We start from the raw sequence: 23,210 nt of genomic DNA, 5'->3' as shown, positions 1-23,210 counted from the left end.
TACAAAAATATTGTCAAGGATGGAAATGGCCTCAGTCAATTAGATGTGTTCTATACAACTATATGTATCCTCCTTTCTAGATTAGAGTAACATCTTTATCTATTGCACAGGAATAGAAGGGTGAAGGCAAAGCTTAGAATTTGCAAAAACCTTCTTGTGAATATAAACGAAGTAACTTTTTAAGTCTAGAAGTCCATGCAAAGAAAAATAATCCACCACAGAAACGACCAGTTGAAGTTCTTTGAAATATCATGGTCTGCACGTGGAAGAAAGCAGTCCAGAAACATAAAGGCAAGTAAGATGGGTGAGGAATTACACAGCATGAAAAACAGACATGACGTTGCAGCATCTGCCCAAATGAGAGTTCTCTCAAGTAAGAGTTAACATAGCAGAAAACAATCAATCAATTAGGCTGACCAGTATGTTGAGATCCACAGTGTCTCCCTCATCCTGTGACAGAATTTCAACATGTCAACCACAGGATATTCGTAGCTGTGGGAGAAACAGATGGTCTCTTTAAAGCTAAATATTTTTAGCGTCAACCTTCTCAAAACCTAGAGAAGCTCTTTAAACAGCTTAGACTAGACATTTAAAATGCCTACAAAGATCATTTTAGCACATTTACTCACACAGAGCATGCTGCCGTAAATAAGACTTTCTCCAAGATGTTCTCCTCAACTCTTCCACAAAAGAGCAAGTAATCTTTTCTGTTATCACCAGCACCTGCTACTTTATAAACTCAAAAAGAGCTTTTCAGAAATCAATGTTAGGAGCCCTTACCTTCTCAGGAAAGTTTACTCTTATATTGGTGGAAAGTAAGATGTGAGCACATCAGCTGACAAGGAACAGGCATATTCCCTTGTGAGTGAAAGCCGATTGTTCTGCTCCAAAAGTCAGGGAATGAGCATGAGCTGCCAACTTGATGCAGCCAAGAAAAGCCAACTGCAATCTTGAGATAACTCAGGAGAAGTATTTCCACCAAAGAAAAAGAACTGCTGTACCAGGCACTACAATGAGATATGTCTGGAGTACTGCACACAATTCTAATCACTCACGTTCAAGAAAAGATAAACCAATGACGGGAACCAATGAAGGAGAAACTAGTAGGGAAAACAGAGCTCAACCTCTAACAGAAAACTAGAAGAGAAGTTGTCTAATTTAGTCTAATAAAACAAGAAAGTTAAGAAAAGATACATGACTGCTGTCTCTAGATGCTTCAGGAGAGAAATATTCTATTTAAATTAGATGTTAATGCTGACACAGGGAAGAAAAAAAAAGTACACATAGCCATTTGTTATCTTTGAAAACTCCTGAAAGTCACATGATGTTCTAGAAGACTGAAAGAGGAAAGCCCATTACAGACTAGTTAGTTTTTACTCTAGCATTTTTTCCAGAAATTGCAATTATGTTTTAGGTGTTTACAAACAGCCTACTAGCAACAATCAACACGGATCTGTTACCAAGAAGTTCTGTCAAGCCACCCAAATTTCTTTCTATGATAGGATAACAGGTCCTGCAGAGAAGGAAGAAGTGGTCGATATCACGTCTTACATAACCTTCATATAAATAAACTAGGAAAAAACCAACAGGTTTGATATTTCAGAAAAATGAATGTATTGTAATTCATAAAATTACCCATTAGTTCTCCATAGTACTAGTCAGTATTTTTATTCAGCAATCTACCCTAACTGTTGAAGATATCAAATATCTAGGCAAGCAAGTCCCTTGAAGGGACTACAAAGGATTTTGAAAGACAGGATTGGAGGTAAAAAGTTATTTATATATATTATCAAAGTGGTGCATAATAATAGAACGGAAAACAATGATTAACCAGACGTATGACCTTTTGAAATACCACGGTAATTTGATACAAACTAGAAAACCTCTTACTAGGAGGCAGAAATTGTGACTGTCTGTATTGTTATAACAAATCTTGATCAAGATAATACAGATAGAAAAAAACTAGCACCACGCTGAGACGTCTAAACAGAAGCACAGTACATAACACAGATTAAGTAACTTAGGGCAGACAAAGCCTTGTCTGAGATACAGCATTCATTTCTGAGCACCAAAAGAAACAGGTCATCTGAGCAGACAGTCCAAAAAAGAACAGTAAGAATTATCAAAGCCATAAAAACACATCCTGTGAGGAAAGGCCAACATAAGTATTTTTGTAGTCCAGAAAAAAGTCACAGGCAAAAGGGTAATAGTTTTCAAATCAGCAAAAGACTGTTGCAAAGACAAAGGGGCTACACTGATCTCTGTCTCCACTCAAACAAGACAAGTAGTACTGGGATTAAGAAATACTGACTGTACAAAAGAAAAAAAAAACAACTAAGAAATTAAGTACTGGAATAGGGTTCCTAGAGAGAGGACATTACATCTTTTATTCAGATTATGATGGCTTTTTTTATCACTAGCCAGGAACTCCCTAACTGATTCAGCTTTAGATAAAGAGCATGGGTTAAATAATCCCTAAAAATTCTTTCTAGTCTCATTTCTATAAAAACAGTTAGTTTGACATTGTATTCAGTAATAGCATGAGGCTGGACTTGATGAAGCAGGGGACACCTTTCAGGGCATTCTGGATTAAGAAAAAAATAATTAAATATTTCATAATCTAGCTACAATAATACTATCTGAATAATCTATGACCAATAATTCTTTTCTTGCAATCTTTGTAATAAATAAATCTAATAAAGATAAATTACAAAATTCATCATGCTAAAACAAAAACAAAAAAAACACCCAACAAAATACCAACTTGCCTAAGTCAAATTCTAGCCATTTTTGAGCTTTCAGAGCATGGAATGTCATATAAAAACCTTCCAAATTAAAAAAAAAAAAAAAAAAAATCTCCTTACTTCCCCTCTCCAGGAATAGTTTCAGTGCAAGTACCCACACTCCAACAACTGCTCTGGTTCTCTTTCTGGCAATATCATCACTGTGGCTGGCATCCTATATTTTTCATTTCCAGTTCAGAATGTCTGGGCCTCTAAGCATCAGAAACCATGGGTCTGGCATCATCATTAAATTTTACATGATTTCACAAGTCTGGGATCAAAAATAGAATATCTATCAATTATTTAGTAGTGAAATAATTCTGGAAGGAAGGCTCCTGAATGTAAGCGTGATGGGAATGCCAGCATCAAAAAGAAACAGTTAAATAATTGAAGTAGTAAATTTCTAACACTGGGGAGACAACCACACATTTTACAACACTGACTTTTGTAAAGGTACCAAGTATTCTGATGGGTTTCGTTTCTTTTCACCTAAACTAGTGCAATTACTTATCAGGAAATATCTCATACAATGCAGTCACAGGCACATACACAGAACAAATCCACTTAATCAGTGTTACCAGTTGTGCTGGATCACAATAAAATACTAACTTCAAGCTGTCATAAGTAGTAATTAATTTAAACTTGAACTCCTGAGAGATTTCAATAGATTGACTGGAAACCACAGTCCAAACCCAATAAACTGCATTTCCTTCAAGCAACAGTTAAATGTCAAGAAAGGAAGGAATTCTGAAGTAAAAAAAAAGAAATCAGCACTTCCTGAATATGATCAAGACTCAAATGTTATTTATATCCCAGCAGTATAATTTCACTTGAAGAATCAAGTTATGACAGGCTTAACAGAAGCCCTGGAGTTGTGAAGTTGCAGTAGTTTAGGGTTTTTTTGAAGACTGTGCATTTTGGCACTCTCATCTGTCACTTTAGCAGTTTAAAAAAATACATGCAGTTAGACCAATGTGGGACAAATAAAATATTAAAAATATGCGAAACAGCCTGCAATAACAAGTACAATACCTGATTTCTTGGCTGTACTTTGCACTCCTCCGGCACCAGGACTCCCAGGAGAGCCAGTCTTTTTGCTCAAGAGACTGTTAAAGAAACTAGCCAAGACACCTTCACTTGCAGCATTATCTAAATAAAAAACAAATAAATATATGCATACACAGAATATTTATTGCTGGTAAATGACAGAACTTTTTCCATACATACATAACTCTCTTACCAATCAAGGAAATAAACCTCAAATATGAGAGAGTCTTTCCTTGCTCAATTTAAAGACCCTGGTCTTTTGCATTCTTTGGCAAAGTAAGATGACCAAAAGCATATTACTGCTCTTCTGGAACAGGGGTGTTTCACAATATTTAATCTAAATATTTGTATGCTTTTGTTTTTTCTAAATGTAGAAGCCAAGAAACAAAGTATTGAGTATGGGTGTGCAATTCAAAGATTTGTAAGTTCGTTAACAACATTAAACAGACGTTTTAGGGCATTCTTTCATGCCACACTACTTTCAATAAATCAGAACCTGGATATACAGCAATGAGACATGATCCAGAATTGCATGAGTATTTTATCCACTGTAAGTGAGGTATGGCACCACAGTGCATAATTAAAAACAATATTGGCCCTACCATCTTAGAGCTGAGGGAAGGGGAAGGGTACAAATTCCCAGGTACTTCATGTACTATAGAAAATGACATTCCAGAAAGGGTTTAGTAGAAGAACATGTTTCATTGTGGATTCCACAGTAAGTGATATGAAGTATAAAAGGGCCTGTAGTTTAAAGCAGTCCCCACTAACAGTCCAACTGATACATAATAAATGTATTTAGGCAACTTAAGGAAATTATTTGAACTCTTGACTGCTTGGCAATAACAGAACTCTACTTCAAGTCATATGAATGACAAAAAAAGAAAAAAGAGAAAAAAATCAAACCTGAAACTATGTCACAAATTCATTCCTGTTATTAAATTAATACTAGTTTAATATTACTATTTTACTATTACTATAACTATTAAACTATACCACTAGTGAATAAATGCCAAAATCTTTCTACAAAACAGGATTCTTTTTTTTTTTTTTTAAGGGAAGTAACACATGATAAAAACAGTAAAATGCTTATTCATACTTTTAATATTTGGATCTGGTTTCTTAACTGACGTTATTGGTGAGGCACTGGGTACATTGGTGGGACCAGCTCTGCCTTGGGTTCTCGGGGATCCTGCAGGGCCTCTTGCAGGAGATTCCTTAAAAAAAGTCCAAATCACACAAATCAGAGAAGAACTTAAATGGGTTAGTTATATAAAGCAAGTGTAATATTACATACAAATTACTTCTTCAACCTTTTTTTTTTTTTCCCCCCCGCAGTTGCATACACTGCGGGGGGAAAAAAAACTCCAAACAAAACACCACCAGTTATTTTAGGCACGTACCTCCACTAAAAGAAAGGATGAATCACTGTAGGAAATTTTCAGTTCAATAATCATCAGATATTTCTATGTTTCCACAGTGAATTAGCACTATGTAATTTATAAGCAACACGTCAAAATATTGCCACTTTTTTTTTAAATTTACTTTCTGCAGTTTGGCAAGATTATGTATTTTACATTTACATTTACAAAATGAACCTCTACAGGTTAGAATTGTTCCCCTCTTCTCTAGAAGGAAGCAAAACACCTACTCTTTTCTTGAATCTACTTACTGATGCTCTTGTAGGCGTTGCTGGCTGTTTGGCAAGGAATGACTGCAAAAACAACATAATAAGAATATTAAATATATTTTAGAAAATATAAAGGAATATAAATGGAGCTGACTAACCATTAATTTATTTGATTTTTTTTCCCCTGATACTTAAAGGCTTCCTCTGATATTTATATACTTCCAGACTATGCCACTAGAGGACAGAGTTAAAATGAGTAAATAAGCTTCAGCCCCTCGTCTTACCTAGCCGTTCCAGAACTGTACGCCAGAACCACAGACACCCAAGTCTAACCTCTATGATACTTATAATCAACTATACAGGAAAGTATGACTAGGTTTTTTTAAACAATAGAGCAGTAAAGAAAATAACAAGATACAGCATAGCCGAATTTGACACCTTAAAGTCTTTCAAGCCTTTGGCTGTAAGAAAACAGCAACACTCCATAAGATGTTATGTTTTGAAAGCATTTATATTTTACAGATCAATACACCTATGTTGCAAAATTTCAAACTACCTCCTTGCTCTTCTCCTTTGAAGTGTAAATTATTTCTGTTCTCAGCATATTTTCCTTTCAATTTACTGAGATAAGTGGACATATTTTCTACTCGTATTTGTTAAAATAAAGAAGTCTTGTTTCACAATTATATCTGAATTTGCAAAGCTGAAAAGTGGCTATCCAGTGATTTAAATGAGGAATGAAAAACTGAAGGCAGTAACAATGGAGAGCTTAAAGTGAAATCTTATTTAGTAAGGACTAATTTTCATTCTTCCTTTCTTACCTGTTGCTTCATAAGAAATACTTGTTCATCTTCTGCTGCCAGCTCTTTATCATGGACTAACTGTTGAACAAAATATTTAGTTATTAGAAGTAAAAACTGTAATTACTGTAACTGCTTTTATGTTTTGGTGATCAAAAGGGAAGAAAGAGGCAACTCTTTAATAGCATACTTCACTTAAAAAAAAAAAACCACCCAACTTTTTCCACATTTAAGAGCGTAGCAACATTAAAGAAGTTGTCATTAAAAAAATATTGTAAGTGAATGGAGTAGACTAGCATTGATGCCAGCCTGTAGATATCCTCCTAGAAAGATGAGTACTTGGTAAGTAGCCACATTCATCTTTTTAAGTTTAGGTATTAATCTCGTCAGCATCTCTTCGAAGACCTGAGATTACCTTACTCCATAAAACCCCACACTCAATCCCTCAGCTCCCAAAAGCATCGCACTAGCTCTTATCAGTCATAACGCTGCTACTAGGCAGTTTATTTCCTATAGGTGCCATGGGTTACAAACAACAGGATTAAACCTTTCCCTTACATGAAAGCTTCAAACAGCTCTTCCCTGCTCCAAATACTGGAGCTCAAGCTAGAAACACAAAGCGTGTAAGAAAGTTTTAAAAGAAGCTTTCCAATACAGACCAGAATACAATTTAATTTACAATTTTCCATATTATCCATTTTCCATATATCTTGTGTACCTACACTCACAAAATTATCATTATACAGAATTTATATGGATTATTTACTGCTCTTGCCTTACATGAAGAAATCTGCCATTAATAATACGTTAATGCAATAGTGTTATACTGTCTTGTTTTACAAGATTTGCATGGCAAACCTCAATGCCATGTGTGTATATATGTAAATTGTTGAAGTCCTACAACAGTATTCTCCATTTTCAAAAAGTGTTTTTGCCCCACACATGCAAAAAGGTTCGTGTGAAACTGTTATTTTTGGACTGCCTTTCATTCACTACGGTGAATGACTTCTGTGTTTGCTTGCAGTATTTTAAACAACACGAAAATGAAAGACTGATGTTTCACACATTTGGATTAAAAAAAAAAAAACATTTAGATTTGCAGTTCTTCAATATTCATAGTTATTCGTAGGCATTTAGGCAAACTGCACTTATTTGTGGGGGGCAGGGAAGAGTTTACCCCTTTTTACCTTTCTTACAGGAGGTTTTACAATGAAGTCCTCATATGCATCTTCTGGTTTCACTGTTGTGAAGTTTTCATGTAAAATGGCAATTTTCTTTTCATTGTCCCAACCGGCAGGTCTATAAAAAGAAGGAAAGCTTTGCCTTTTCAGTCACAAAAAGCACACAGAAACCATTTATTTACTGTCCCCTACCTGACTAAGGCAATTTTACTACAGATCAGTCCTAATTCTCAGCTAAATTCGAAAGATACTAGAATATCGGAAGGGCATACGCTGAGTCAAGTAACCCAAGTAATATGCACTAAGTTGTTTTTTCAATTCAGGATTTCAGAAGACTCACATACTAAGCTTTTGAACACCACAAACTATTGAAGTTATTTTTATATATGTGTTATATGAAGTGTTGTGCTTAATAGAAAACAATCTGAAATCATGCTGCTCATACAACTGACTTACATAAAAACTGCATCCTTTTCTACCACTAAGGCAGGTGTGGTAAACTGAAAACCGTATGTTTTATGTACAATGTACTTATACAACAGATCAAGGTTCTTTTCCTCCTTAACTGATGTATAAATCAAGGCAGCCCCATCTGATTACTCATTTAAGGAAAATTATAGAATATACAGTTTTTAAATTATAGTAAGAATTTCAAAACATGAGCTAATGAACATATATCTACTAGACCTAATTTTGAGAAGTAGTTCAAGGCAAAAGCCATAGCCATTTAGTATTCAGAGAGAGGAAAGGGGTATAACAGGAAAAGACTCATGATACTTTTCTTTGACAAACACAAAAGTTACCTACCCACCCAGGCACTTAACTCTGAAAATGTCAAAAACTTAAGAGACAGCTGAGATCTCAGGTTTACATGGAAATTAGAAGTTCTGAGGGGAAAACCAAGAAAACACACCTCACAAAATGCAAGAGACATCCTTTGTAAGGGAATAAAAGGTCCAAATCCCATGCACAATTTTAAAACTATAAGAAGTTTTATACACCTCTCAGCAATTTCAAACCAACAAATGCTACACAGTAAGTAACTAAATAACAAGCAATCTTGAAGCGCAATTTCTCAGGTTAACTTTATGTGCTGAATTCAACACTAAAACATATTTTCTTGCTTCCAGATTACAGCAATTCTCTTCAGTGCAGGAAAGGATACACTGTAAGCAGAATCTACGAATGTGTGACTGAATGAAGTCGAAGTGTTCTTCTCTGTAATCATGCTCCTTCTCTAGTACACTTACTGCATCGCACTGGACGAAAGGGAGAAAAACAAAACCAGAAAACCCAAGTAATTTACTCCCAGCACATCTTGAAACACCTTCCTTAATATTTACACACATATTTACTTTGAGCCTTTGGTTTTAAAGTGCCACCAACAAATCAAAAGATAAAGTAATTAACGTGTAATTGATAAGGTTATGGCCCTTCTGCAAAATTAAAAATTGACACTGATGACAGAAGCTTGCTTTTAAAATAAATCCCTTTACTATTAATCCAGAATTCTTTTTCCATGTCTGTATAAAGCATGCCTTCTAAAAGAAAATTAAACTTTTCCATAGTAGCAAAGAGAATTAAACTTTTCCATAGTAGCAAAGAGAACTAGAAACTCACTTTTGTACAAACTACCAGCACAGGAATACCAAGGTTGTGAGTCAGCACATTTTCTCCAAGTGGCAAAGAAACATGTTCATCCTCTGGGCCAGAAGAAGGGCCTCTTCTCTGCGGTGATCCTTGGTAGCCTTCTTCAGGTTCTACATACTCTTGAAACTCCTTTATAACTATTAAGAGAGAGATCTTCTTAAGGTGCAACAAAGGAATTAGTTCTTCTTTTTAAACCATAATTAATCTACGACTAACTAGAAATCGCAACTTTTTTTTCCCTTTTATAATGAGGCTCTACATGAGAACAGAATGCAAGCTTAAGCCTTCAAACAGAACAATTCTCCTCCACCAAAATTTACAGCAAGCTAAATTGAGTGCAATTTGGAGCCATTACAAATAACCAAAACTAGCTGCAAGAGCTACAGTATGCACAAGGGCGCATGCCTCAACTCAATGCATTTCATTATAGGAGAGTTGACAACGGAAAACATAAATGTAGTTTAGCAACACAGCCTAAACTCCATGCAATTTGTACCTAGTTTTGGACGAAAGCATGGTGAAAACTTAAATAGACACAGAAAACACCAGGCTGAAGCAGCCACCCTTTCTTAGAAACTATTACTCAATTTCAGTTTCTATTATTCTACATTTCTGTTCCAGGAGTGCAGTGCTAGAAATATAAAAAATACACTGCATAAATACAGACTCAGGCTCCTAAAGCTCCTAAATGTTATCTGAAGAGACTCAGTTATATTCTGGAAAACTACAATGGAGTCCAAGGGAAGCTAGATGCTTTCTATGTTTTCAGTGTTTTAATTTTATGGCAATGGTGAGTGGTCCAATAATACTGAATACTATCAAATACTGAAGTGCCCAAGAAATAGTATTAACACCCTTTTGGAAGCGCACTGTGACCCCATGGATGTTTTATCAAAACTGGGCTGCAGCTTACAGCTTTTGTGTCTTTTTTCTGGATGAAAACCACAGACCAGATAAATCTGCCTACTGGATGTGTCTGCTCCCAGGCACAGCACTTCCCAAAGGCCCAGGGCTCTCCCTCACATGACAATCCCACCCGAAGCCTCCTCCTCGCTCAACCATGAGGAGCCCTCAGGAAAAAGGCAAGCAAAGCTCCATGATTTACTCCCATGAAGGCGTCTTTATTTTAGCAACAGTGGGAGCAAGCTGACTGTACATACAGCAAGGAAATCTCTTCAAAAAAGCTCCCAATCTCCAGCAGTCACAAAGAGAGTGTTGTTCAGTACGTCCATCCATGTGACAGGGAAGGAACTGCAACTGTACTGCAGGCCATCTGATACTTCTGAGGTTTAGGAAGTGGTAAAACCTCAGAAGAGTTCAGAATACAAATCTTGCAAAATGAAGTCACTGTACCTTTTCAAAATAGGAACCATTCCTGCAATAGAACGGGCATGTGGAATGAGGAACAAATCAGAAAAACACTTCTGTTCAAAGCTGCACAATCTACAATTTTTATTTGAAATACAAAATTGTGTGATTCTTGTGGAAAACAAGAGAGCTCTAGTCCAGACGAAGGCTTAAGAAAACCCACATTAAATATAGACCATAAGATTTCCAATTACCAATGCAACATATCCCAAGGTCCAAGAAAATAAATTAAAAAAACTGAATGCAGTTGCCTTTAAGCTTGGGGACACAGTGCCTCCTGGTGGTTCAAAGAGATGCTTTCCTCTAGTACTATGTCATAGTCAGCAACTGGAAATCAAAATTCCATTATACATTACATTCTGTACATTAAACAAGTTTACTGACTATCTCACAGAAAGCAAATTAATTCCAGAGCATTTAACTAGAAAAAGGTTTTAAAAAAGTACTTATTTCATTACTCAGACTCTTCCTAGCTCAGAATAGGAAGAAATCTACTGAACACAAGTATATTACAGCAGTTAAAAGAATACCATTTACATCCACTACAATCATTCAGATAAGCCTCTCTGACTTAATCAGATGTAAAATATTCTTTCACAATACTGCTCTCAATTTACTACAGCATTTTAATCAGACATTAGTTTCCTCCCAGGTTTTGTTTATATCAAAGCACAAAAATCTTTTCTTCACTGAGATATCTGTTAGTATAACAGAAAACAGTAAGACTCTGACAACATGATACAAATCATTATTCAAGATACCCCAAGAATTCTCCTAATATAAATAATAGCAAATGGAATACAGAAACTTCAGCTTGGGAATGAAGGCCATCACCCTAGAGAGCTAAGATTCACAACTCTTCCCTTTCCCTAAGAGTAAGCGGTAACAAACACCATGCATCACAGACCATGATCAACAAGGCTGTATCTCACTCCGGCTGATCCATGCATGGAGGGACAAAAAAAAAAAAAAAAAAAAACACTTCACTGTGGAGATGAACTGTTGCTGTGGATTGTTAATAATGCGTATGGTCTGGCATTAGTCCCTGACTAGAGACTGAGAAATCATAGAACGGTTTGGGTTGGAAGGGACCTTAAAGATGATCCAGTTCCAGCCCCCTGCCATGGGCAGGGACACCTTCCACTAGACCAGGTTGCTCAGAGCCCCATCCAACCTGGCCTTGAACACTTCCGTGGATGGGGTATCCACAACTTCTCTGGGTAACCTGTGCCAGTGCCTCAGCTTTAGTTAACAAGGGGATCTGCTCAACAAGCAACTACTGGAGTTAAAAGAAGGTAAAAGCTATACTAGGAACCTCTAGCTACTGTATCTTGAATGCAGGTACACTTGTTTCTGATTTAAACTGGTTTAAATGCCTGTAAGTGACAGGCTCTTAAACACTTTTTAAAGACTCTCATTCAATCCCCATTCCCATTCAAAATTTCGTCCTGTTAAATCCAAGTAAACCTGTATCACAAGTGCTGTCTGACTACCTCTTATGAACAAACTGCATTGTAAGCAGCTGATAAAGCAGCTCACTTCAGTTAGTGTTTCTTTGTCACACGGCAATTTAATACTTATTCCTTAGCTCCCATACTTATTTCTCACTTGATCTCCACCCTCAAACTTTTAATGACATAAAGTTCATCATGTGCCCAAACAGCTTACCTTTTCTTTCTCCTTTTTTCTAGTGAGCTATGAATATTTTCTCCTCCACATAATTCATATTAAGGAATCACATTCTATATGGTATGGGAAATAACTCTTCTCTTTATTAAGAAGTAGGGGAAAATTACCTTGGCTTAAATTTTTTTGAGCAGGAAATACAGATAAGATGATGCATATAAAAATAGGAAGCCAGAAAAACAACTGTTCATCTGGTAATTCAGTAATATTCTGCTACCTATCAGTAGGGTTGAGTACTAGGAACAGCCTATTACATTTGAAAAATTATCACCAGGTAATGATATGCCATAAAAATCACACCTCTGCTACAGTGTGCTGCTTTATCTATCAAACTTGTGGCTTATCTAAGTAAAAACCCTTTTATTTAGAGTTTTGCATTTAACACAGCAAATGAACGCAAGTTTTCAGTTAACTGTTTTGTTCCGGTGTTACTGCTTATTTACGCAACCTTCTGAAAGTTAACTATAACAAGAACAGATGTCACAGGAGCAACTGACTCGAAGTACCACCAAGAAAAGAATCTACAATTATTCTTAGGTTTGACTGTTTTAGCAACAATAAAATCCTGGAGTACTGTTTAAATGCAAATGGAAGTGGCAGACAAACACTACAACCTACTTAAGTAGATAGATCACAAAACCACTGAACAGCAGAACAAGAAAAATGCAGAAAAATTTTCAGAGAATCATTCCATATTTATAATCCATTATTAAGCTTCACAATCAAGTCATGCAGCTTTTAGCTTCTTGTGCACTATCTTTATAAATTTTAGTCTTGTGAAAAGAATTCCTAGACAAAAGACATCTGGGCAAAGTAAGTTTCTTTTACCTTTTAGCTTAAGAATACTTTCAGCTGTACGTCAGACAGAAAAAAAAAAAGGCAGAGAACCTGAAACAAATTCAGCTTGAATGAGACACTACTTCATTTTCAGAAAAAAATGTTACTGTGTTTCAAGTCTTTAGCTTCAAATGCTCCAGAGGACATTAATAGCCATTTTACCAGTATACTTCCTTTCTACCTTTCTTGACTCTTGACAGTCATCTTTTTTGCTCTGCTGTCATAAACAGTGAGGCAAAATTTAGAACTTCCCTGAAATAATTATTTAAATGTGTGTTACTTAAACAATAATTTATCATAATTGAGCCTGAATTAAATTAGAACATTTGAACTGACATTATGTATCTGAATCCACACTAGCCGAGCTTTTAGCAAGGAATTTCCAGAGCAGCCCAGTGATACGAATGAGTGCAAACAAACAATGCTCTTGGTATACTCTGAATAACTCAATTTCTTTCAAGGCAGCCTGTTGCTTCCGTATGTTTGTCCTGCCTCCCATCCTGGAAGCTCTCTAACACAAAAGGAAAGCTTCTCATATACCAGATGGAGCCTAGCATCATCCACCCAGTAAAGGCAAGAGTCAGTATGGCAAATAAGACAAAAGGCTGGGTGGAGACAGGCCACAAAAACCTTGAAAACAAAGACAAGCAGTCCAAAGTTCAATTCCATTGTGAATGGTGAGTTAACAAAAGGATTTCTGGAAACTGGTAATAAGACCTTAGTGATGGAGAAAGAACAACCTAGCAGCACTTTAAACGGATGCTAATGTGGTAATACTAGAAAACAATCCCCCTGAAAACAGAGTCAACAAGAACTACCGGTTACTGGTACAGAGTATAATAACTAGGGAAAGCACTGTACACATTCAGCTTGGCTCACAAGCCGCAGCTTCCATCTAGAAGCAAGCGTAAGGAAATACGGTTCTGCAAGCTGAAGTCAAGAAACATATACATCCACGTGGTGTTATGCACCAGCTGGGCTTTACTGGAATGAATTTAGCACATCTCTTCACTCTGCACCCCGTTTCTACGTTTTGACTGCCTGCTTTGCATATGCGCTTTATTGTCCCAGGTTTTTTATACCTGGGCATTGCAGCACAGTGATTCTCTATTTTCTAAGTGGCAGTTTATCACAGGAAGCATATGCAGCAAGATTTTAGTAAAGAAAACTTTGCTGGTGTAGCTTTATTGATGTTGAACTTTATGACTGTAGTCACAAGGCATTTTTCAGACATGCGTGCTCTATATTGTATAAGCACTTACACTAATACAGCTACAGTCACAACTGGAATTTCTTTTAGCACGATTTACTGTGAAGAGCATTACAAGCTATGGTGGCCAAAGTTTTGAGCACAGCTCTGGCCTTAGAAGCAGTCTGCAAGAACTCAGAAGACAAGTATCTGAGATGACACAAGCATCCTACGCTGACCAAGAAAAGGAACAAGATGGAAGTTTGGGAGTGGAGCCATTAAGGCCCCTGTTTTACCTGTTTGCTGATATTGGACCAACGTTCACCACTCAGCCACAGGATGGCAGCAGAGTCCTGCAAGCGTGTGAATTGGGCAGCTCTCAAATTTTCCTTTTCCCTTGACACTATTAAAGCGCAAGAGAAACTAGGAATTTCTACAATACTTCAATTTAGAAATCTCCCAAGACAATACTATTGGAATGACTTCTAAGTTCCCCAAACACGGTGCTAAAGTTTTGCCATAGCTGAAACTGACTCCTCCACACACTAGCCTCTTAGTGAAGGCTGAACACACTTCTCTTTTGAAAAGTAAAATTAAACTGCACAAACTCCACATTTATTTGAATTGCCGTAACATTTGGTGTGTCTCAGAAAAGTGCAAATCAGTTTAGCTGCTGTATTTTGAGACTAGAACTGCCTTTCCATCTCCCATTTAAAAAAAAAAAATCTCTCTCACACAAAAAAAAGAATGCTTTTTCCCTTAAAAATGGTCTCTTTTTTTTTTTAATATAACTCATGATCAAATCCAGGTGGTTTCAATCATTATGTTTAAACTCAAGCTAGTATGCTGTACGCACAAGCCTTTTGGGAAAGTAGTATTTAACATTCAGAAAGGGTATCAGCTATAGAAATACATCTGAATGGTCACAAGTGAAACAGATTACAGCCCCCTAAAGTGAATCTAAGGAAGCTACTAGGCAGCATTTGCAAGGTTTAAACACTCCAGTACAGCTAGCCACCAGCCCTCAACAAAAGTCAGGAATCAGTCTGAATCTTCGCTGAATCTATACCTCAGCTGAAAAGGAATGCATGTTGCTAAGGTCTTTTCCCCTGAAGGAATTTATTTTGAAGTAGTACAATATGAAAACAGAAATAATTCTCAAGAAACATTCAAAACTATTTTAGGAAAGAAAGGAAGCTGCAGGAAACAATATTGCAGCAACGACTGCTTGCCAGTACCCTATTCTTTCTTGCCACAGATATGCCAGGAAAGAAAATTAATTTATACAACATTCCTAAAGTCACAGGGTAGGAATGGCTGTAGTGAGAGACAATTAGATGTACCAGGACCACAGTCTGAACCTCATAAAAAACAAGGGCAAAGAGGCCTACTGGAAGACAAACGCAGTATGGGAACGCGACCTAGCTGAGATACCACAGGAAAGCAGACAGCTCACTTCATTACTGAATTTTGTCACTATTTTAAAAAATGTGATTCTGTATGGAGGGTGTTTTTTTTTAAAGTTGGCCTTTTAAAAAAATCAAATTATCAAAATCTCATTGGTGCAAGGGATTTAGACCACTCATTCACCTGATGTTTTGTTAGTACAGCAAAACTGGAAGAGTTATTTTAAAGCTATTAAGCTTTAAAATAATGCAAATAGACTCTATTAAGAGTCTATTTGCATTAGAGTTGTAATCACAACTTTAAAGCAATTCTAATCCAACCCATTCTCAAAAAACTAATCTGAAGAAATTTATCATTACAAAATAAAGTTGCAAGAGCTAGTTAAAAAAAAAAAGAGGACAAGACTTACACTTCTGTTCCATGTCTCTCATGTCTTCTGGAGGAATTTTCATCTTATCAATATGTTCTTGCAAGACACTGGCCCATTTCTGTAAAGACTCCATAACAGTCCAAGGTCTAGACATATCTGCAACAAAGACTACAATGGTGTCTTGCAGGGATTCTGCAGAAACTGCAAACTTCAATAGCCCTTTATGGTATAAGTCTCCATCCAGAATCCAAACGTTACAGCGAGTATGATCTAAAAGGAAAAGGTACAGTTGTAACTCAACAGATGCCAACTTTTTGCTTTGCTAGTCTACAAGCAAACAGATGAGTAGAGTAGTGTGAGATGGAAGACTAAAGCCTGCCTAGTAGACCTTGCCTGTTTATTTTTAAGACAGGTACATGTGTAAATGCCTACAATACTCAGTAGATGCTTTCATTTAACATGATTTTTTTCTTGGTTCAGAATCTTTTCGTTTTAAAAAAAAAAAATAGTTTCTGTTCTTTGGCTTTTACTGAGAACAGCTGACACACCAGTTTTTAGATACCGCACAACGTCTGTGAATTTGAAGTATGTGTATTGCAAGTAAAACCAGAATACATGTGACACATATGTAACTCCAAGTTCAAAAAGGGGTGGTTATGGCTGAGCCCAGCAGGGAAGCCTTAGATGTCCCACAGACACATAAGCTGGTTTAACATGCTAAGGACATCTCACAACAGAAATAAGCTGCAAACAAGATACAAGCAATAAGCAGCTTAGGTTTCTAGCACAGGAGAAGGAGGAGCAAACAGAGGATAAACTTACAACCTGCCGAACTTTAACATTCTACTACCTGCTTTTAATTCACACTGACTTAATATTGGCTCCTACTTGCAGGCTCCTTACAGAATGAGTACTGGACAAACGATTCGGTATTTTAATTTTTGTGTGTCTCTCCCCCCCTTCCCCCCCAGTGTTTTGATAGCAACTGGACATTTTTTGTTGAAATGCAAGGAGTGGGGCATAGGGGGAATCGGCTGGGACAGACAGCTGGCATGAGAAGTTTTACCCCAAACCTGAGCTTTACCAAGAACAGAAGAAAATGCAAATGGAACATCACACAGGAGTGATATATCAGGCACTCTGAACAACCAATTCTGTCCAAATTAAAAAAAAAAAAAAAAAAAAAAAATTACGTTATCCTCAGAACTTCCTCCTGCAAAGGAACAACTCCATTTGTTTCTATCTTCTAGACTCTTCCTAGCACCTCTTCCAAAGTGGATGGAAGTGGAACTATTCTACTACAGCTGTTCAGAAGGAACAGTGTGTCTCTCCATAGACATTACATACAAGATACATGAATTCTGAAATACTGGGATCAGCAAACCAATCACTGCAGAGCCCAGATTTTCAAAACAGCTTCTGAGCTTCATAATTATTCTGCCTCTGTATATTTCCCTGCCCTGTACTCCAAATCCTTTAACTTCACAAAATAAATCAAGTTGCTGTGGCTATCATCACTTCACTCTAGGAAAGAATCCATCAGGACCAAAAACATTGACTCTAGAAAAAGGCAAAAACTTGACTAAGGAAGCTGGAAGGAAAAAAAAAAAAGTGTACAGAGATATACATTATACCCTTCTAATCAGGTGTTGGATAAAATTGCCGAACAGCCAAGTTGCCGACAGATTACATCAAGATGCTACACATGGGCAGTCTTCATTTTGCATTTGTTATACTCCTTCCTTAAGTAGCATTAGGCCAACAGTTATACTTTTAACTTAAAAGATCTTCTTCCAACCGCGCATCTCAGATCTATCCTTTGCAGTAAGAGTTACGATAATCGTTGTGTATCTAAGAAATGCATCTTTGCATATTCATCAATTGTCTTCCCCCTCTCTTACCCCCCACTTCAGGAAACCATCTCACTGATATCACGCAGGGTTCTCACAGCACTGGATGTACACATCTAAAGCTATCAGAAGACCTCCAAGGACACAGGAAAAGCCTGGTAAAAGTTTGGAAAAACTGAAAGGAAGCTAGGACATAATGTGAACACGTTTAAATGTTTACTATTACACAATAGTAAATGAAACATCAATGCAGGACTCTGCTATCCTCCACATTCCAGAAGCATCCCTTGTATATTCCCAAAAGCAGAAATCTACCAGTGAATAAAAACCCTGTGAAGTTTCTGTGAGTTAAAGGTTATAAATAGACATTAACTATGCCTATGCACAACTGCCTCCTTGATGCAAATGAGAAAGCTTTAAAAACCTAACTTAAGTCTACCTACAGCCTATGAAAGCTTACAACTCTTACCAGCACTTCCATAGCTTCTCTGAAAAGACTTTCACACCTTAGCAAGTAACAAAAATTAATAAATATCCTAATTCACTACTCCTAAGTCACTTTTTAAAGCCAACTTCTAAAGGTTACAAAAGTTTTGTTTGCTAAACACCTTTGTCCTACTTAAGGATTTCACTTCTGCCTAACATCTAGAATACACACTGGAACTAGAATAGATGTGGAACTAGAATGCACTTGGAACCATCACTCAAATGAAATCAATCTGCTAGGAAGATTGGAAGCCTACCACTCACATTAAAATGTACTTTAAGAAAAAACACGATAACGTTGCATGAAAATGAAAAGTTTTGCTCCTTTCTTACGGTAAAGAAGTATGGCTTGTGATTTACCTTTGCTACAAATACGGTACTGGTTGTTCACAATTTGGCAAGGACTTGATGGCAAATTCAACTTTGTCAGCACCACATCAAGCTCCTAGTTAGTCATATGATGTGAATGTTAACTGAGCCTTTCACAGTGGCTATGACATGAGACACCAAAACAGAGCCAACAATTACCAGATCCTGTTGGAAAAGCAGGTGCTACTTATTAAAGACTATTACAAATAGCTGCTAAAACTACATTTCTAAATCCTGTCAATATTTCATTATCCCTTTAGCCATGAAAAATATTTTCCAGCTTTGATGAGTTTTACTGCAGATGGTTGATTCTGTGAACTGCAACTACATCTCCTGCATTTATTCAAAAAAGTATCAGTGGTAATTACATATCCCTTGCCCAAGCTGTGAAGAGAAGCAAAACAGGGCAAAATTCTTTTCAAGAGAACAACTTTAAGGATGTTGACAAAAAGACAATTTTCCCATTAGAAACCAGTGAGCTGCTGCTGGTACAATCTGGAACAACCAGTTCAACTGGAATATGCATATGTTATGACTGAGGCCAGTCCAAACCTCAGGCAAAAAAATAAGACTACTTGATTTTGTTAAAGTAAGAATATCAACAACAGAATGGCTCTACTTTACTGGCACATTTGGCACAGTCAGGACAACTGTACTGCATCTGTAATCTGAGGCAGGTCAGCTGGAAGTTCTCTATGCTGTTTATAATTGCCAGCTAACCCATATAGTACCACTACAAAACCAGTCGATGTGGTTTGTCTCCTCACCTTAAGTCTGCCCCCATCGCTGCAAGAGACTCTGAAAGCTATTCTAGAAATACATACCCTTTAAGAAAACTATGCAGAGCCTCTCTTAAACCTCCTACGAATTAGGATTCTCAGCTCTCAAAAGCAGACTAACCAATAGAGACACAGAACATCTGCTCATCACAAAGAAAGGCAAAAAAATAAAACTGGCCACACTCCCTGAGAAATTCCACTAACAGAGGGCTCTCACGCCTGAGCTCCAAGGTCATTTAATATTCTGAGTTAACTTTACAGCTAGTGCTGTAAGTGCTTTCATCCAAATGAACTACGGTGTCATGTATGCATGACACAATCTAGGAGAATCCCCTCTCCCTCACAATTGCTTCTCGGGCATCCCCAAACCTCTTCTTAACAAATGCCTTAGCCTAGGCAAAATTTGAGATAGTACCCTAAGAAGGAGATTTTTCAAGTGGAGATTCAGTAGTGGATTTACTCTAAGTTACCCTGAGACCTAGGGACCAGAGTACTACATGTTACATTGAACCACTACCATGTAACAGGACTGAACCGGCTAATTACCAACGCAGTGGTGATGTGTATCTTGCAATCCGAGCTAGGTATCAGCCAGTACCAAGAAACAAGCAGATGACAGTGAAAACCAAAAAGTTAGTGGGCACCTGTATTAGCCACGGGGGTCCTTAAAAAAAAAAAAAAAAAGAGGTGTTTTCTACACATTTGTTTAACTATTAAAAAAAGGAACAATTTAATCACTGATCTAATCTTTAGGGGAAAAGACAAAAGTAACTGTAAACTAAGGCATGCACCTAGCAATCTAGAGTAATGCCACTTCAAATATAGGAGAAGCCAGATTCAAATATCCAGGGCAGGGGGGAAGGTGGTGGATAGATCTGGGTTGGGGGGGTGCAGAATAAGCAGCAACACAAAAAGAGTTTCCTTAAGATTCCCAAAGGGAGCTTTGAGGTAGATAATGACTCGGCACTGTGACCAAAATATTTCTCCTGGACAGAATAACCTCTTCTGAAATGAAGAGGAAAAAGGCAAAGAAAGCTTCTATAGCTTGGGAAAGGAGTTTAAAAGATTTTCTCACTCCACTACAGAGTTTCAGTTACCAGTGTTAATTTGACACCCCTGGAAATCCTTGTGGTTTGCTGGTCTTGACTAGGTTGGGGTATAACAAAAAGCAGATACCCTCAAAAATGAGTATGTGATAAGCTCTTGAATGCCTATCTTCAGTTTCTTCATGGCTTCCAAGAATTGTGGGTCAATTATAAAGGCTTTGTTCCTAAATCTCTATCTGAGCACACACACATGTAAAGTCTGCAGAGTTTAAAGAAACAAAACCAAACCTGTCCTAGAGAAAGAAGAGTATTATCTTTGCCTGCTGGGAGGTCCTGACCCACTTTGCTATTTATTTTGCTTGCTGATGACGCTAATGAGACAGAAAGGAAAAAGGTATGTATTATTAGATCCTAATACATCCATTAAAGGAATGTATAAAGACCTGAATTCTCCAGCTGAGTCTGGTAGTCAAAAAGGTCTCTCTTTTTTCCTGCTAGTGCCCCCTGAGTTCTTATGACAGGCTTCTCCTAATCATCTCAAATACTTATTACTTCCAGATACTCAGGAATAGTCACAAGTATTTCCAAAGTAGGGACATACTTGAGGTTTGACAGACAGCACCAGGAAAAAATAGCACACCAAACATTTTCCTACTTATAATACCATCTCCTTTGATGTTGCAAGAAGCCTCATGTCATAGGCTGTCTTAACATTCCTAATGAGAAGGGGGGGAGGGGCGGGTCCTCCGCAGTACTAAAGTAGATTGTGCATGGTGAGAAAGCACTGACACCAAGAACCTCAAGAAGCCAAGAATGGCTCAGCACTTAAAAAAATACACCACAAAAGATTTTTAGGAACTGCAAGATTAGGTGGCCACTGAAGACACAGGCAACATACTCATCCTTTAATTTTGCCTAACTTAGTATCCAAAGCCAGTTTATTATTACCCTGTGAGCGCAGGACCAATCTCCGTAACAACCAGTCACATACGGTACTTAATCACTCGTGCGAGCCTTCAGTACATTTCCAAAATACCATTATAGGATCTTCCTAGTTCACTGGTTTTCAGGCACATGGATGAACCACTGTCAGTGCTTCCTTCTTCTGAACTGAAAACTCAGAAGGAAGTCACAAATAGGAAGACTATTATTCCCCATTTTTGACAGCAAAAGTAACACAAAGAGGTCCAGCAGTTTGCCCAAAATGAGACAAGCAGACACAAATTTAGGGGTAAGGAAAAGGAATTCACTTCCCACCTTTTTTGTCCCTAACCTTCCTAAAAATAGAGTGATCATTACACCTGTTTTTAAACTGTTTCTTGTCATCATCTCCCTCCCATATAGCAGAGGAGACTAATCATCAACAGCAACAAAGGAAGACAAGGGGCAAAGAGACAGGCTCCAATTTGAGAAAAGGAAATACTAATTCTGACTTTTTAAGTTCTGTTCTTCACTCATTCAACTCTAACAGAACGTCTCAGTTACAGTTAACCAAAATTCCACACACAGCCCCTCCATATCCAGAAATCCATACAGAGAATTAAATTCATATGGATGTATCAGTTCCTACAGTTATCAAGTAGTCATTAGCAGACATATTGTCATTTGGTGTAAGTCAACATCAGCAAATGTATCTACCCTAAAAGTAAATGGAACCTGAGAGCTGCTCAAGCATACTTTTTCATCATACATAGGTCAAGCTGTAAGAAGGGCAAAAAGGAGAATGTACACTGAACATTAAATGCGTTTCACTTTTAAGAAACTGATACAGCTTCTAAACCATACAGAACAATGCTTGAACCAACTACCTGGGCGTGACCCAAAATACACTGATGAAACGACAGCTATAAAAAAAAGCACGTTAGCTACTTAATTACAATAAAGAGATTACATAAAAAATGAACTTACCATCTCTATCTTCATCATGAATATTTAGATACAAGTATTCCAGCCCTCTTCCTTTCTTGCCATGCTCTGCTCCCTGTATTTTAGCCATAAGTGTGGTTTTACCTGAACCATCATCACCTGCCAGTAAGTTTTCACAGGAAAAAAAAAAAAGACACTTTCAGAATTAATTTTAACTTCATAGAAAAGATTCTTGAAAACACACTTAAGTAATCAAAAGCATCCTTGCACATTTTTCGACTATACTTATTCATGGTTTTCTTTCAAGTATTCCAGCTAAATCAAACACTTTATATATCACAATAAGAACGAAGCACTTAATTATTCTGTATTACATTCCATTTGGTTAAATATATGCTATAACTCTAAGAGCATAAGCCAAAAAGAAAGCAAATCTATCAGCCTGAAGACGAAAATACCATAGATCATATTACATAACCTAATTTTAACAAACTGATGTGTCAGTTCGCTCACATCATTGTCTTAAACACGCTTCGTTTCTACAAAAAAACCCCAACCACCCAACTACTTGCATATGCTACTTACCAAAAACAAGAATATTCTTGCCTGATGGCAATTTAGATCTTGACCGGGTAGAAACTTCACTCAGTATTGAGGACCTAGAAAAAAAGCATCATTCTTGTCAGGCTGACAGGCACACGGCTGCACGCACATATGTGCGCAGACACACAAAAACACAACCCACACACTGCCCATTTGACAGCACCGATGAGCTCAGCAGATCTGCGCAGACCAATCCAGTTACGTGCATTCTATTTACAAACTAGATATGTTACAATTAAAAGATTTAAGTTCCTTTTAAAAGA

General features: G+C 37.2%; 1 protein-coding gene across 1 annotated transcript in view; it reads right to left on the bottom strand.

The window, feature by feature from the left end:
- The window catches only part of DYNC1LI2 (dynein, cytoplasmic 1, light intermediate chain 2), a gene marked incomplete at its 5' end in the record, with an annotated part of 25,270 nt that extends 2,267 nt beyond the window's left edge, over positions 1-23,003 (bottom strand). Inside the window, 11 exons of the mRNA XM_010290068.1 lie at positions 3,816-3,932; positions 4,930-5,047; positions 5,503-5,544; positions 6,282-6,341; positions 7,448-7,559; positions 7,898-8,033; positions 8,607-8,700; positions 9,062-9,228; positions 15,988-16,218; positions 22,387-22,503; positions 22,930-23,003. Of these exons, the coding sequence (XP_010288370.1) occupies positions 3,816-3,932; positions 4,930-5,047; positions 5,503-5,544; positions 6,282-6,341; positions 7,448-7,559; positions 7,898-8,033; positions 8,607-8,700; positions 9,062-9,228; positions 15,988-16,218; positions 22,387-22,503; positions 22,930-23,003 (1,268 nt within the window). The remainder of the gene's footprint in view (positions 1-3,815; positions 3,933-4,929; positions 5,048-5,502; positions 5,545-6,281; positions 6,342-7,447; positions 7,560-7,897; positions 8,034-8,606; positions 8,701-9,061; positions 9,229-15,987; positions 16,219-22,386; positions 22,504-22,929) is intronic.
- Positions 23,004-23,210: the final 207 nt, after the last annotated feature.

This window comes from Phaethon lepturus, unplaced genomic scaffold (genome assembly GCF_000687285.1).
Source record: "Phaethon lepturus isolate BGI_N335 unplaced genomic scaffold, ASM68728v1 scaffold26376, whole genome shotgun sequence".
Taxonomy (NCBI): domain Eukaryota; kingdom Metazoa; phylum Chordata; class Aves; order Phaethontiformes; family Phaethontidae; genus Phaethon; species Phaethon lepturus.
This window is presented reverse-complemented; position numbering and strand designations above follow the sequence as displayed.